At 40.1% G+C, this 15,902-nt stretch overlaps 1 protein-coding gene across 1 annotated transcript in view; it reads left to right on the forward strand.

Moving 5' to 3' along the window:
• Positions 1–15,902, forward strand: part of SPTBN2 (spectrin beta, non-erythrocytic 2) — a 904,339-nt gene that overhangs the window by 609,047 nt on the left and 279,390 nt on the right. Inside the window, 5 exon segments of the mRNA XM_040328797.1 lie at positions 10,338–10,455; positions 10,539–10,697; positions 10,941–11,243; positions 11,339–11,492; positions 11,585–12,455. Coding sequence (XP_040184731.1) covers positions 10,338–10,455; positions 10,539–10,697; positions 10,941–11,243; positions 11,339–11,492; positions 11,585–12,455 — 1,605 coding nt within the window.

Below are 15,902 nucleotides of genomic sequence, written 5' to 3' on the forward strand. Positions count from 1 at the left end.
GAGAAGGTTTTAAGATTAGGTTTTGACCAGATTTCTACTTTACGCCTTTGTCTGCCACATGCGCTTATGCCAAAATGTAAAACTGGCTATGTTGTACCAGTTTATGTAGAATGCAGAATTATTTTTTTTAATTGTTATTAAAGTGAGTGTAAAGCCTATTCCTCCTATTCCACTTATTGAAGACTGTGTGGGGACTTGCCATCTTGGACAGTTGTCATCAGAACATTTGTGCTCATTAAAAGATTTTTCTCCACTACTTGACTCAAAATTTGGATTTCATCTTACTTTGTCTCCGTGACGGTCACCCGGATAAATGGAGGAGTGAATATACTCAGCGGGGTCTACTAAAAAAAAAGAAAATTACTCTGGGTGGCCGGCAGGGAATCTGTATGGAAGCTCACTGCTAGAGCTCCGTGTTCTAATACCTCCCTGAAGCAGCTAGCAGCGACGAAAAGCACGCCCGAGGACACAGTATCGATCCGGAGAGGACAGAGAACATCTCCAGCATTATGGAGAAACGTAATTCCCGCAAGAAACCCCGCAAATTGGGGTTGTTTATCAGTCCGGCCGAATCCCCTAAGAAAAAAGATGGCGCCTCCTCCATCATACACACACACACACACACACAAGCTGACAGGCAACGCTGTGAGGAGAGAGACACAGGCTCTGATGTTGCAGCAGCCTGAGAAGGAACAACATGAAGCCTTTGAATCAGACTTCATCAGCCCTGTAAAACAAAGGAGAAAAGTGTCATCTGGAGATACAGTAAGTGACATTGAAATAGACTGTGATTCTGTTGCTGATATTAACCCCTATGAGGTACAATTGGACTCCTTCCCCACCTCTGGCAAAGCAATGCTTGACACTGATATGAAGGAAATGCTAAAATCATTGCATGGAGCGATCCAACATGACATGAGAGTATTTATGCAAAAATCTAAAGCGGAAATAGGAGATTTGGGTGAAAGAGTGGACTATGTTGAAAACAAAATGAATGACTTCACTGACGCCCATAATGAATTAGTTGATGACCATTTTGCTCTTGAGTAAGAAGTCAGGCAACTGAAGCTTAAAGTCTCAGACCTCGGATAGGTCTAGGCGAAACAATATTAAATTCCGCGGCATCCCTGAAAACTTAAAAAAATTATGACCTAAGAATCATTTTGCAAAAAATGTTCGTGGACCTTATCCCCTCATTGCAAAAACAAGATCTAGTGATCGACAGAGCTCACAGACTTCCTTAGCCCTCGCACATCCCAGCGAAACTTCCGAGAGATGTGATCGCCAAGATCCATTTTTTCCAGACAAAAGACATGCTAATGCATTTTGCAAGACGACATGCACCACTACCAGACCCCTACGCGGGAATTATCCTATACTCCGATCTTTCCCAAGCTACTATCTTGGCGCGGAAAAACATGAATCCGATCTCCAAAATACTTCCAAACCACAAATTAATTTATAGATGGGGTTTTCCAACCAAACTATCTGTGGAAAAAGGTAACATGTCTCATACAATACACACACTAGAAGATGGCCTCAAGATTATGAAAAAATGGAATCTACTCCCAAATGATGAAAGTACCCCGATCGATGGAACCACCAAAGAAAAACTGACCCCTCCTTGGAACGTCAGTCATGGATGACACAACCGCCGGTATAAAAATTCTTGTCTCTTTTCTCTCTAGTTTATCATGGCCTAAGTTCCTCAGGCGCATGAATGCCAGGGAGTCCCTATCCTGAACCCCTGATCTATGATTAACAAAGCCCCCACAACGAGAGTGCACACATTTATTCACACAAGAGTTGCTCGACAACTCGCTTGTTTTTACATGTTATTTTTTGTTTTTGTCTCTGTTTTTTACCCTGATCCTAATTTCCTTCCCTCCCCCCCTCACAAGCAATATCATACAATCTTCTATTTTCATGGAAGTTCTGTAGGACACGCTTTACCTTTACTACATTCGATACGCATACAATTCATCTATATGAAAATTATTCGCTATGCCTAATCTAAAACTACTCATTAAATGCGAAGGGCCTCAACAGCCCCTTCAAAAGAAAAGCCCTATGGAATAATGCCCTAAAATTCGGATGCGACATACTCTGCATTCAAGAATCGCATTTTGCAAGAGACAACCCTCCTCAATTTTCACACCCTAAATTCCCGCATATCTTCGCATCTCACAACAGTAAGAAAAAAAAGTCCTGACGATCATCAAGGATTCGATCTCCTTTCAACTTTTGGACTCAAAAATTGACCGACAAGGACGGTATGTAATACCGGTTGCAAAGATTGAAAATACAATTCTAACATTAGTCCATATCTACGCACCCACAACAATTCCTTCAAAAAGTTATCACAATAACAAAGAAAATACAAAAAGGCAATATTCTCTTATGTGGGGACTTTAATGCAACGATGGACCCTACTCTGGACACCACTAAAGGGATCCAATCCAAACGAAGAGGTTTGAAGAACATCTTCTCACAAGACCTCCATGATCCTTGGAGGTGTCTCCACGCAACAGAAAAGGACTTTACGTTCTATTCAAATGTCCATAAATCCTATTCTAGGATCGACTTCTTCATCACTGACAGAGCTCTCCTCCAGAAAACCAGATGCCCATATACATAACATAACATGGTCTGACCATGCTCCAATCTCTTTAATTATTGATCTAGCCCAACAAAATTCCAAGCATGTTCTTTGGAGGAACAATACATACAAGGAGCTCTGGCGGAGATGAAGGAAAGACTAGAAGAATATTTTAAATTTAATGACAACGACGAAGTCTCTATCTCTAGTATATGGTGTGCCCACAAAGCTTTCTCCATAGAAATGCTGATACAATTGACATCTAGGGGGAAAAAAAGGCGGTCACAGGAGGTAAATAATCTATTAGTGAAAATAGACAAATTAGAGAAGGAACACAAGCTAGCCCCCAAACACATCCTCCTCCTCCAACAACTTAATGAAGCCAGACACGAGCTTAGAGCGACTTTGATATCTGATCATGAAAAATACCTAAAAAAACGAAAACTAAACCACTACTCCCAAGGAAATAAAGCGGGTAAGTTACTTGCCATGCAACTACGTATTGGACAGAACAAACAGAAAATCCATGAATTTGTTCACCACAAGTCAGGAAAAGTATTGTATAACCCACAGAGTATAGCTGATGCGTTTGCAGAATACTATGAGGGCCTATATAATCTAAAAGAAGATCAAACTGTCACCCAACCAACCCTAAAAGATATAACCAAATTTCTTGATAAACTTAACATCCCTACGGTAGATTCCGCTACATTAGAAAAATTTAATGATCCTGTAACAGTAAATTAAATCAAAAAAGTAATCTCAATGTTACCACTAAATAAAGCGCCCGGTGCAGATGACCTATCTAGTGAATACTTTAAGGCATTTGAAAATATGCTTTCTCCATACTTGACCAGATTGTTTAATCAAGCTGTCAACACCCGCTCATTCCCTAAGGAAATGCTTGAAGCAATTATCATCACAATACCAAAGCAAGGGAAAGACCCGACGTCTCCAACTAATTATAGACCTATCTCGCTACTTCTGATTTAATTTTTTTTTGCTAAGGTTCTAGCTAATCGACTATTAGAAATTACTCCTTATCTGATTGAACCAGATCAAGTTGGAATCGTGAAGGGACGTCAAGGCCCAGATAGCACCAGACGGATGATTATTTCTACTTAGCCATGTAGAGCGCGGTCGGATGCCTTCTCTGGTCCTCGGACTGGATGCGGAGAAGGCATTCGACAGAGTGCACTGGGGATATGTAGCGGAAACCCTTAAGAAATTTGGTCTCACAGGATTTATTTTTGGAGCCATAATGTCTCTCTATACTACACCATCTGCTAGGGTATTTACATCGGGAAGTATATCTAAACAGTTTAGTCTCTCAAACGGTACTAGACAGGTATGCCCCTTATCACCCATTATATTCTCATTAGCAATTGAACCACTCGCGATATCTCTAAGATCTAACCCCAATATCGTAGGAATCAAGGTCGGTCAAATAGAACATAAATTGGGATTATTCGCGGACGACGTTCTTTTAACTTTATCCGCTACCGACACACTACTAGAAGATGTAACCGCTATCCTAGATAAATTTGGATCGGTCTCTTATTATAAGATTAATCACAGTAAATGTTTTGTACTACCTATGAACATCCCACCAGACCTAGTTGTTAAACTAAAACAACAATCTAGCTACAATTGGGACAACACCTCCATTACCTATCTTGGGATTCAACTTACTTACCCACCTAATAAACTGTATGAAGCAAATTATCCCTCCTTATTGACTTAAATCACTCAAGATACACAGTCTATTAAAAAGACACAACTATCTTGGATTGGAAGAATAGCAGCCTTTAAAATGAAGACGTTACCAAAAATTCTATATTACCTCCCTCCCCATCCCATTACCGACTAAATTTTTCACACAAATTAACTCGAAATTGAGCAACTTGGTCTGGTTGGGAAAGAAACCTAGAATTGCTTTTATCTACTATGTCATTGGTTAAAGCTAAAGGAGGCCTAAACCTCCCAGATTTACACCTATATTACTTCGCCTCACTCCTTGATCAAATGAGATACTGGTTCAGATATTCAAATGATAAATTATGGTTGAACATTGAACGAGAAGTGTCTAAAGGGAAGGATCTATTTTCCCTTGCCATGGCCTACTATGCTCTACCAAAAATTAATACACCCAACTTCCTAACAATTAAAGCTACTCTGGCAGCCTGGAAGTTTGCTCTAACAAAATTACAGCCGACATATAACCCAGTCCTAATGCCAATACCACTGAGTAATCAATAAAACAAAAATTATATATAAACAGCGCTCAAGTGTGTGTGAACCACACTGTGAAAAGAAATAATAATTCAATATAAATGCAAATGAATCAAAAACCCGTGATGAAAGTGTTCATAGGAAAACATAAAGTTCATGGGAGAGCAAAAAGGAAAAACACTTCTTTCTCTCTTTCAAGGTGCAAAATCTTCAAAACATATTCAAATCAATCTTCCACCACACCCGATGTGAAAAATAGTGAGTCCTCCACCAATAGAAATGGCCACTCACCGGAACAATATGCCTAGCACTCTCGTGTTTTGGCACAGTAGCTTTGTTATAATTAGTTTTAATCAGCAGGCGAGCTTCCGTTCCCAGATAGGTGGACAAATAAGATCCTCATAAATGAAGAAAGTGTGACATAGTGTAATACCGTAAAAGCAATTTAATAACAAACCACAAACAAATTCTTCAAAAAATGCAGTCACACAATGCCAAAATTTAAAAGCGTGAAAATACACAGCAAAGATTCCTCAATATTGTGCGGCTGAAATGCAACGGTCACGGCGGACCCAGAAATAAACCAGGCAACTCACCACTCGATCCCCACACTGTGTTGGAAGTAAAAATGAAGCTGGCGTGAAGGCAAACCGAACGCCGGTCACTGGCGAACAAACACACGACTGTCCTGGCTTCTCACGTTGGCAATTGGTCACTGATCAGATGATAACCAAGCCCCCGACATGTTTCGTCGTAAAATTTGACTTATTCATGGGATGAGGTCATATATCTGAGCTTTACTATTTATATAATGGTGGGTACACTTAAAAAATTAAGGGAGAAAATTATTCACCTGTGCATTGACTCAATCCTCCAATCAGATGACCCAAATGTCAGATGTCATTTCCTGTGCGACGTCTCTGGGTGTTGGTGAGTCCACCAATGAGGATCTTAATCACCCATCCGTCGAATCCTAAAACTCGATGACGATCGTCGCTTCTAAAAGACGTGTCTCCCATCTGACGGCCTCCTCCAATCACCGCAGATGGTGTTACTGGACGGAGGTCTGTCACTCATGACCGCGGCGTGTGGGCGGAAGTATCCCCACCGTGGCGACGAGTGGGAAGCACGTCCCTACAGGGAAGATTGGGAGCCTCCTATTGAGGGTGGTACAATACCTTCCTCCTCCAATCATCTCCGTCGGCAATGTTGGGCGGAAGTGCGTCATCAGAGGACTCGCACTGTGGGCGGAAGTCCCCCCACCGCGGCGACCAATGACACACAGCCCAAATGCCTCCTCTAAGAGGTGGTGCAGTGTCAGCAGTAGAGGTCATGCTGTCTTACCTCATAATTGTTTTGGCAATACACTCGCCTAGTGCTACAGAGGGAGGCAAATCCCACGCAGCACAGAGCAATCCAGATAACAATACTACCAATGCATCTTCAGCCGGAACAAATACATCGGATCACAGTATTATGCATATATCATATGAAGAATGGAAAAATAAATAAAATAAATATAAAAAGACTACGAATTTGTATAAAAATAGATGTTAAAACCATGGAAACAATATCAAATGTTAAGAAATCATTGGTGATACCAAATGTTACAAAACAATTCTATATATTAAAAAAATAAGAATCCATAAATATAGAGATAATGGGTATTAAGCCCAAACTATATGTATGAATAGAGCCGGAAATATATCATTAGGAAAATGGAATATAATATGTCTAATTCTATATGGAGCCCACAACAGCTGGAGGGCCCAACTCCCAGTGAAGGGGTAAACTTCTAATCCATAAAAATAAAAATTAGGGGCACACTGAAAGTTAAGACCAAGGGGTAATTAACCCCTCCTGAGTAAATCAAAATACAATAAGGAGTAAAGGACCACTGATAATAGTTAATTTAGGAATTATTAATGAAACTATTCTTATCTAATTCAATATTCATATCCTGCGGGAAGAGACTTTTGAGGGCAAATATCCAGGATGTCTCTCGCTGTGACAAGTCCCTTACCCTATTGGACCCTCTCCAATTGGGATAAACGCAGTCGATTCCACAAAATTGGGCAAGTGTGGGATCCTGACTGTTTCTCCTTAAAATGGACAGATACGCTATGGTATTTGTAGACATTCCTTATGTTGGCCAAATGCTCTGATATTCGAATCCTGAGTAACCGTTTTGTTCTGCCAACATAAAGGAGGCCGCAAGGGGTTAATTACCCCTTGGTCTTAACTTTCAGTGTGCTCCTAATTTTTTTTTTTATGGATTAGAAGTTTACCCCTTCACTGGGAGTTGGGCCCTCCAGCTGTTGTGGGCTCCATATAGAATTAGACATATTATATTCCATTTTCCTAATGATATATTTCCGGCTCTATTCATACATATAGTTTGGGCTTAATACCCATTATCTCTATATTTATGGATTCTTATTTTTTTAATATATAGAATTGTTTTGTAACATTTGGTATCACCAATGATTTCTTAACATTTGATATTATTGTTTCCATGGTTTTAACATCTATTTTTATACAAATTCGTAGTCTTTTTATATTTATTTTATTTATTTTCCATTCTTCATATGATATATGCATAATACTGTGATCCGATGTATTTGTTCCGGCTGAAGATGCATTGGTAGTATTGTTATCTGGATTGCTCTGTGCTGCGTGGGATTTGCCTCCCTCTGTAGCACTAGGCGAGTGTATTGCCAAAACAATTATGAGGTAAGACAGCATGACCTCTACTGCTGACACTGCACCACCTCTTAGAGAAGGCATTTGGGCTGTGTGTCTCATTGGTCGCCGCGGTGGGGGGACTTCCGCCCACAGTGTGAGTCCTCTGATGACGCACTTCCGCCCAACATTGCCGACGGAGATGATTGGAGGAGGAAGGTATTGTACCACCCTCAATAGGAGGCTCCCAATCTTCCCTGTAGGGACGTGCTTCCCACTCGTCGCCGCGGTGGGGATACTTCCGCCCACACGCCGCGGTCATGAGTGACAGACCTCCGTCCAGTAACACCATCTGCGGTGATTGGAGGAGGCTGTCAGATGGGAGACACGTCTTTTAGAAGCGACGATTGTCATCGAGTTCTAGGATTCGACGGATGGGTGATTAAGATCCTCATTGGTGGACTCACCAACACCCAGAGACGTCGCACAGGAAATGACATCTGACATTTGGGTCATCTGATTGGAGGATTGAGTCAATGCACAGGTGAATCATTTTCTCCCTTAATTTTTTAAGTGTACCCACCATTATATAAATAGTAAAGCTCAGATATATGACCTCATCCCATGAATAAGTCAAATTTTATGACGAAACATGTCGGGGGCTTGGTTATCATCTGATCAGTGACCAATTGCCAACGTGAGAAGCCAGGACAGTCGTGTGTTTGTTCGCCAGTGACCGGCGTTCGGTTTGCCTTCACGCCAGCTTCATTTTTACTTCCAACACAGTGTGGGGATCGAGTGGTGTGAGTTGCCTGGTTTATTTCTGGGTCCGCCGTGACCGTTGCATTTCAGCTGCACAATATTGAGGAATCTTTGCTGTGTATTTTCACGCTTTTAAATGTTGGCATTGTGTGAGTGCATTTTTTGAAGAATTTGTTTGTGGTTTGTTATTAAATTGCTTTTACGGTATTACACTATGTCACACTTTCTTCATTTATGAGGATCTTATTTGTCCACCTGTCTGGGAACGGAAGCTCGCCTGCTGATTAAAACTAATTATAACAAAGCTACTGTGCCAAAACACGAGAGTGCTAGGCATATTGTTCCGGTGAGTGGCCATTTCTATTGGTGGAGGACTCACTATTTTTCACATCGGGTGTGGTGGAAGATTGCTTTGAATATGTTTTGAAGATTTTGCACCTTGAAAGAGAGAAAGAAGTGTTTTTCCTTTTTGCTCTCCCATGAACTTTGTTTTCCTATGAACACTTTCATCACAGGTTTTTGATTCATTTGCACTTATATTGAATTATTTCTTTTCACAGTGTGGTTCACACACACTTGAGCGCTGTTTATATATAATTTTTGTTTTATTGATTTAAACACGTTATATATATTTTTTTCATACTGATATTTTAGAACAGCAGCTGTGATTTCTATTTTTGTTCTGGTCCTGAGCGCAGAGGTGTGAATCAATAGGGTGCCTTTTTTTGATCACACTTTTTCCACTATGAGTAATCGATTACTGTAAAGTAAGAATTACTACCACACCCTGGTCCAAACAGGGAATCAATTTTTTTGATCAGCTATCACCCGATAACATACATAAAATAACGAATAAACTCATAGCCAAACCGTTCAATGAAAACTTTGACCCAAAGAAAAGTGTGGAGCTCCCTAGGGCGCTGTGGGAATTCTTCACTCCCTATAAAATAATGGGAGGAGGATCTATCACAAACCTTTACGTGGGAAGAATGGCAAAAAGCCATCCATATTAACAGTTCTTCTTCTGCATGTGTAGAACATTGGGAGAACGCCCAGAAAATACTAAACCGCTGGTATTTGACCCCTTACAGACTATCCAAAATATTCCCTAGCTCCTCCTCCATATGCTGGAGATGTGAATCCCACACTGGCAATTTGTTACATACCCTCTGGGATTGTAAAACCTTATCTAGCTTCTGGAATAATGTATCCTCTATCGTATCCTTCACTGGTAATCTAAAAATACTCACACCTGAATTAACCCTACTAGGTTTAAATCTAGATGTCTATCCTCCTCAATTTAGAACTATAGTTGCCAACTTCCTTACAGCAGCGAGACTCACCATAACGAAACTATGGAAACTACCTTCGCACCTAACTTATCTGATGTTGTCCAGAGACTCAATAATCAGGCTCACTATGAGCTAATGTTAGCACATAGGAAAGGAACCATAAGTAAATTCATTAAAAATTGGAATGAATGGATTACTCATCCTAGGGCCTCAAATTTTCTGAAGAATTTAATCAATTATTAAGTATGTTCCTGAATGACTACACTCCTAAACTAGACCGGATGTAAAAGATAACTTCCAACTCGCCTTCCCCTCCTTCCTTTGATACCCCTTTATTTTGATTTTATAATATAAGATAATGAGCCATAATCCCTTGTTTACAGCATGATCCCGTTGGGGTAAACATTGCTAGTTACTTGTTTTAAGCATCTGACCACTATCCAACTGGACTAAGGCCCTATATGGTTACTGTTTAGTAAAATGATAATTTGAAGCCTACCCAGGCACACTGTTGAACACAAAGTATGACTGAGAAACTGTTGTATTGTTATGACTCTTATTTGTGCTTTATTGTGTATCTTTGAAAAATACAATAAACATTTGAAAAAAAAAAAAAAAAATTGACACTTCAAGTATACAGTATTTTCAAAAACAAGGATCATTATTTAGTTGGCAGACCATTTTTCTTTTTTGGTGAATAAACATATTGGGTATTTAAACGATAGTCATATTACATATTCTAATGTACAGTTCTTTCTGATTTTGTTTAGGTTTACAGAGAAAGGGAATTTGGAAGTTCTTCTTTTTACCATCCAAAGCAAAATGAGAGCAAATAATCAAAAAGTGTATACACCAAGAGAAGGAAAGCTTATATCGGATATAAACAAGGTAATTGATGATTAACAAAATTTAGTGTTTGGATTTTTAAGCCTTTTGTCGCAGTTTTTAAAAATAACCTTTATTTTGTTTAGTCTTGGGAACGCCTCGAGAAAGCTGAGCATGAAAGAGAACTTGCATTGCGCAATGAACTGATTCGCCAGGAAAAGTTAGAGCAATTGGCAGCCAGATTTGACCGTAAGGCAGCAATGAGAGAAACCTGGCTCAGTGAAAATCAGCGTCTTGTCTCACAGGTACTTCAACTGGGTGTAAAGTTTATTATATTGTAGCAGTCCTCTACAAAGGGTACCTTTTTTAATACTGTTGGTAACTAATGAACTATATCCTTCTTTTTTTTTTTCATTTGAAATTGACTAGTTGTCTTTTTTTTTTTTTTTTGTGTCATTGTAGCGGTCACAATGCTTGGATTAGTGTTATTTCTATGTCGACTCTGGAAAGACATTTTTTTATTTTTTCCTCCTTCTCTTATCTGATAGGATAACTTTGGCTTAGACTTGGCTGCAGTTGAAGCTGCAGTGCGAAAGCATGAAGCTATTGAGACGGACATCATTGCATACAGTGAGCGGGTTCAAGCTGTAAATGCAGTTGCGGATGAATTGGAAGCAGAGAATTATCATGACATTCGAAGAATTTTGGCTCGCAAATGCAATGTATCACGGTTATGGGATTACTTAAAGGAATTGGTAGCAGCCAGACGTCAGAGGCTTCTAATGAATCTAGAGTTGCAGAGGATGTTTCAGGATCTATTATATCTCATGGACTGGACAGATGATATGAAGGTATGAAATGAGATCAAAATCTTCTAAAATGTTTATCTCCTTACTAAATAGATGTGTGGTACATTTAGAGCCTGCTAATGGTTCTTTCTACCCAGGGTCGACTTCAGTCTGAAGATTATGGAAAGCACCTTCATGGGGTGGAAGATTTGCTCCAAACTCATACTCTAGTGGAGGCTGATATTTCTGTGCAAGCAGAACGTGTAAAATCCGTTCGGACAGTTGCTCAGAAGTTTATGTCAGATGATGAAGGTATAGCTAAAGTAGAAATTTTATCGACTAAAGTTGCCATTTTTATGACGGTGAGATTCAATGCAAAATTGTATATTTCCATTTTATTCTAGGTTACAAACCTTGTGATCCAGAGCTAGTGAGAAAGAGAGTCCAACTTTTAGAGCAGCGCTATGCAGAATTATGTGAACTCTCTGCAGCACGAAGGTCAAAATTGGAAGAGTCCCGTCGACTTTGGAAATTTTTCTGGGATATGGGTGAGGAGGAGGCCTGGATACGGGAACAAAGTCGCCTTCTGCTATCCGATGACCAGGGGAAGGACCTCACGAGCTCGCTGAGACTCCTAAGTAAACATAATGCTTTCCGTGATGAAATGAGTGGACGTTATGGACCTTTGTGCCTAACAGCAGCTGAGGGTGAAAAACTGATTGCAGAGGGTCACTTTGGAGCCAGTGAGATTAAAGAAAAGATAGCAGATGTCAGAGGTCAATGGAAAGAGCTTGAAGCTTTGGCTGAAGACAGGGAACGTAGAATGAAGGAGGCCTACAGTTATTATCAGTTCCAAGCTGATGCCAATGATGCTGAAGTTTGGATTTTGGATACCTTGCGCTTGGTTACTACAAATGATGTGGGCCATGATGAATACTCCACACAGACATTAATTAAGAAACATAAGGATGTTGAAGAGGAGATACTCAACCATCGACCAGCTATTGACACCTTGCATGAACAAGCTCGTTTTCTGCCACAAGCTTATGCCCAATCTCCTGAAGTTGATGGAAGACTCCCTGCTTTGGAACAGCGATATGAAGAGCTGGTAGCCCTAGCTGCCCACCGTAAGCAAGCACTGCAAGACTCTCTGGCGCTTCATAAAATGTTCAGTGAGGCTGATGCTTGTATTCTTTGGATCGATGAGAAGGAGCAGTGGCTTAATGGTTTGGAGATCCCAGAAAAGCTGGAGGACCTTGAAGTAGTCCAACAAAGGTAATTTATTTTTGTGCATTCTGCTTATGTGGACTACCTTGAGCTCTTGTATCACAATACTAAAATTATATATTTTTTAATTTGATCCTTTTTCGGGATAGGGTAAGAAATGACGTGTTTCTGTAAAGCATATACAGTTGATATAAAAAGTCATGTAAAAATGCTAGGTTTTTTAAATGTAACCAGACCAAGATAAACCACTTTAGATTTTTTTCCACTTTTTTACAAGTGACCTATAATCTGTGCAACTCAATTAAAAGCAAACTGAAATAATTGTTTTGTGGTGAAAAAAATATAAAATAAAAGTGCAGTTGCATAGGTGTACAACGCGCTTATAATTTTAGGAATGTGGCTGTGTTCAGTCACATCCAAACTTAAGTTAAATGTCAGTACACACCTGCCATCAATGAAAGTGACTTTAATTAATTCCATATAAAGTTTGATTGGATTTTCCTGACATTTACGCAGCTGGTTATTATAGCAAAAGCCATTGTCCACTAATTTTTTTACATTCTATATTTCATTCCGTTTGCTTTATATCACTTTGGTTCACCATCAGCGCTGCACTTTTATTTATTTTTTTCCATACCTTGTCACAAATTTTCAGTTTGTTGGTGCTGACAGCTTTTTTGTTTATTTCACAATTTTGGGCAGCGTAGTACTATACCCCCTTTTTTCATTGTCCACAAAGAAACCTACAAAGCATCAAAGGGATCTCATTGTTGGAAGATATCGGTCAGGAGAAGGTTCAAAACTTTTCCAGGGCATTAGATATACCATGGGACACATTGAAGACTGTCCTCAGCAAGTGGAGAATATGGGACAGTGACATTACACCAGAATTGATTATTAAAAAAAAAAAATAAATTGGTCCAGGAGCCTTGCAAGAGGCTTACAGTACTGATTGTGTTCTACATGTGGCAACAGTCTACCGTATTCTACATATACAGTGCATCCAGAAAGTATTCACAGCGCTTCACATTTTCCACATTTTGTTATGTTACAGCCTTATTCCAAAATAAATTACATTTATTATAGTCCTAAAAATTCTACAAATGATACCCCATGAATGAAGTTTGTTTGAAATCTTTGTTTCATTTTTTATATTTAATAAATTTGCAATCACATCAGTATTCGCAGCCTTTGCTCAATACTTTGTTGAAGCACCTTTGGCACCAATTGCAGCCTCAAGTCTTTTTGAGTATGATCCTACAAGCTTGGCACACTTATTTTTGGGGAATTTTTCCATTTCTTCTTGGCAGGACCTCTTAACTTCATGGGGTTGAATGGGGAGCGTCGGTGCACAGCCATTTTCCGATTTTATATAGCAGGTTTCCATCAAGGATGTCACTGTACATTGCTGCATTCATTTTTCGATCCTGACTAGTCTCCCAGTGGCTGCCACTAAAAAACATTCCCACAGCATGTTGCTGTCACCACCATGCTTCACTGTAAGGATGGTATTGGCCAGGTGATGAGCGGTGCCTGGTTCCCTCCAGAAATGTGCCTTTTACTGAAGAGTGGCTTTTTTTCTGACCACTCTATCATACAGGCCTGATTTGTGGAGTGCTGTAGAGTGGGTTGTTCCTCTGGAAGGTTCTCCGCTCTCCACAGAGAAATGACGGAGCTCTGTCAGATTGACCATTGGGTTATTGGTCACCTCTCTGACTAAGGCCCTTCTCTGATCACTGTTTGGCCAGACAGTCCGTTCTCGGAATAGTCCTAGTGGTTCCCAACTATTTCCATTCATGGATGATGAAGGCCACTGTTTACTGGGACCTTTGATGCTGCAGAATTTTTTTTTTACCCTTTCCCAGATCTGTGCCCCGATTAGAATCCTGTCTCTGAGGTCTACAGACAATTCCTTGGACTTCATGGATTTGGTTGTGCTCTGATGTGCACTGTTAACTGTGTATAGACAGGTGTGTGCCTTTACAAATCATGTTCAATCAACTAAATTTACCACATTTGGATTCAAAGTTGTAGAAACATCTCAAGGATGATCTGTGGAAACAGGATGCATCTGAGTGTCATTGCAAAGGCTGTGAATACTTGTGTACATTTTTTTATTTTTTAATAGAAGTGTGTGTGTGTGTGTGTGTGTGTGTGTTTACCTAGATGGATGCTACATCTGTGCCCCCGACACCTATAATACTGAGAACTGAGCGATCGAACACCGCTGATCACTTGGTTCTCACAGCTCCGTGGGCTGAGAGCTCTGCCCCCTCCTAGCTCACTGGACCGCTGGGCTGTTGAGGGGGCTGGAGCAGCCGGCTCAGGCTCTCTGTGGCTCGCTGAGCTGGGTGTTGGTCCAGGGATCTGGCGGATCATGGTCATGATGATGCGGAGCCTGGACACCTACTCTGTGACATCAGCAGAGAGCCGACTTCAGCTTGCTCTCTGCTGAAAACTGTTTGAAGGAGTGGAAAAACAAACTGCACTCCTGTGACCCACGAACTTTGGCCTGTACATATCCTTTAATTTGCAAAGATTTCAAACAAGCTTTTTTCTTGTCTTTATGGGGTATTGTTTTGTAAAATGTATGAATTTAATCCATTTTGAAATAAGGCTGTAACATAACAAAATGTATCTGGGCTTGTGTGGTAGGGTGGCAAGATGGGAAGCCTTTTTTTTTACTAAGGAAAAAGCTACAAGCTCAGCTACGTTTTGCAAAAACCTACATTATGTCTGCCAAACACATGTGGGAAAATGTGTTCTGGTCTGAGAATAGATAGAATTTTTTTACCACAATTCCAAAAAGTATTTTTTGTCGCAAAAAAACCCCACTGTACCCACACTGAAGCGTGGTGGTGGCAGCATTATGCTTTGAGGCGATTTTTCTTCTGGGGTTTTAGTCAAGATCTTCTGAACAGTTCCATGTATCAGGCAATTTTGGCTCTGCTGAATAGCTGAAGCTGGGGAGGAATTTGACCCTTCAGCATGATTGCAACTCCAAATCAACAAAAGAATGGCTTCAACAGAAAATCAAAGTTTTGTTAAGTCCCAGCCAGAGCCCAGACCCGAATCCTATTTGAAAATCTGTGGGGTGACCTGAAGAGGACTGGGCACAGATGGCCAAGTCTTACAGATATGGAGAACTTTTTCAAGGAAAGAGTGGGCAAAGATTCCCAAGGCAATAAGTGCCGTGCTTCTACCCTAAAAGACCGAATTCTGTCATAAAATCAAAAAGTGCTTCAGCAAAGTATTCGTTCCGGGGTGTGCATATATGTGCAACCACATTATTGTAAAAAAAACATGTATTGACAGTTTCCCCCCCTCCATTTTTTTTAAATTGTATTGCAGATATTATGGGTCATATTAAAGGTGGAAAAAATCAAGTGATTTTAAAAGTGATCTGAAAAATGTATTTTTTACAGACTTTTTATATGCATTGTAATTTTGACAGTAATAGTTGTGATTTCATTACAGCCAAAGGACAAAAATTAG

This window comes from Rana temporaria, chromosome 11 (assembly GCF_905171775.1).
Source record: "Rana temporaria chromosome 11, aRanTem1.1, whole genome shotgun sequence".
NCBI lineage: Eukaryota > Metazoa > Chordata > Amphibia > Anura > Ranidae > Rana > Rana temporaria.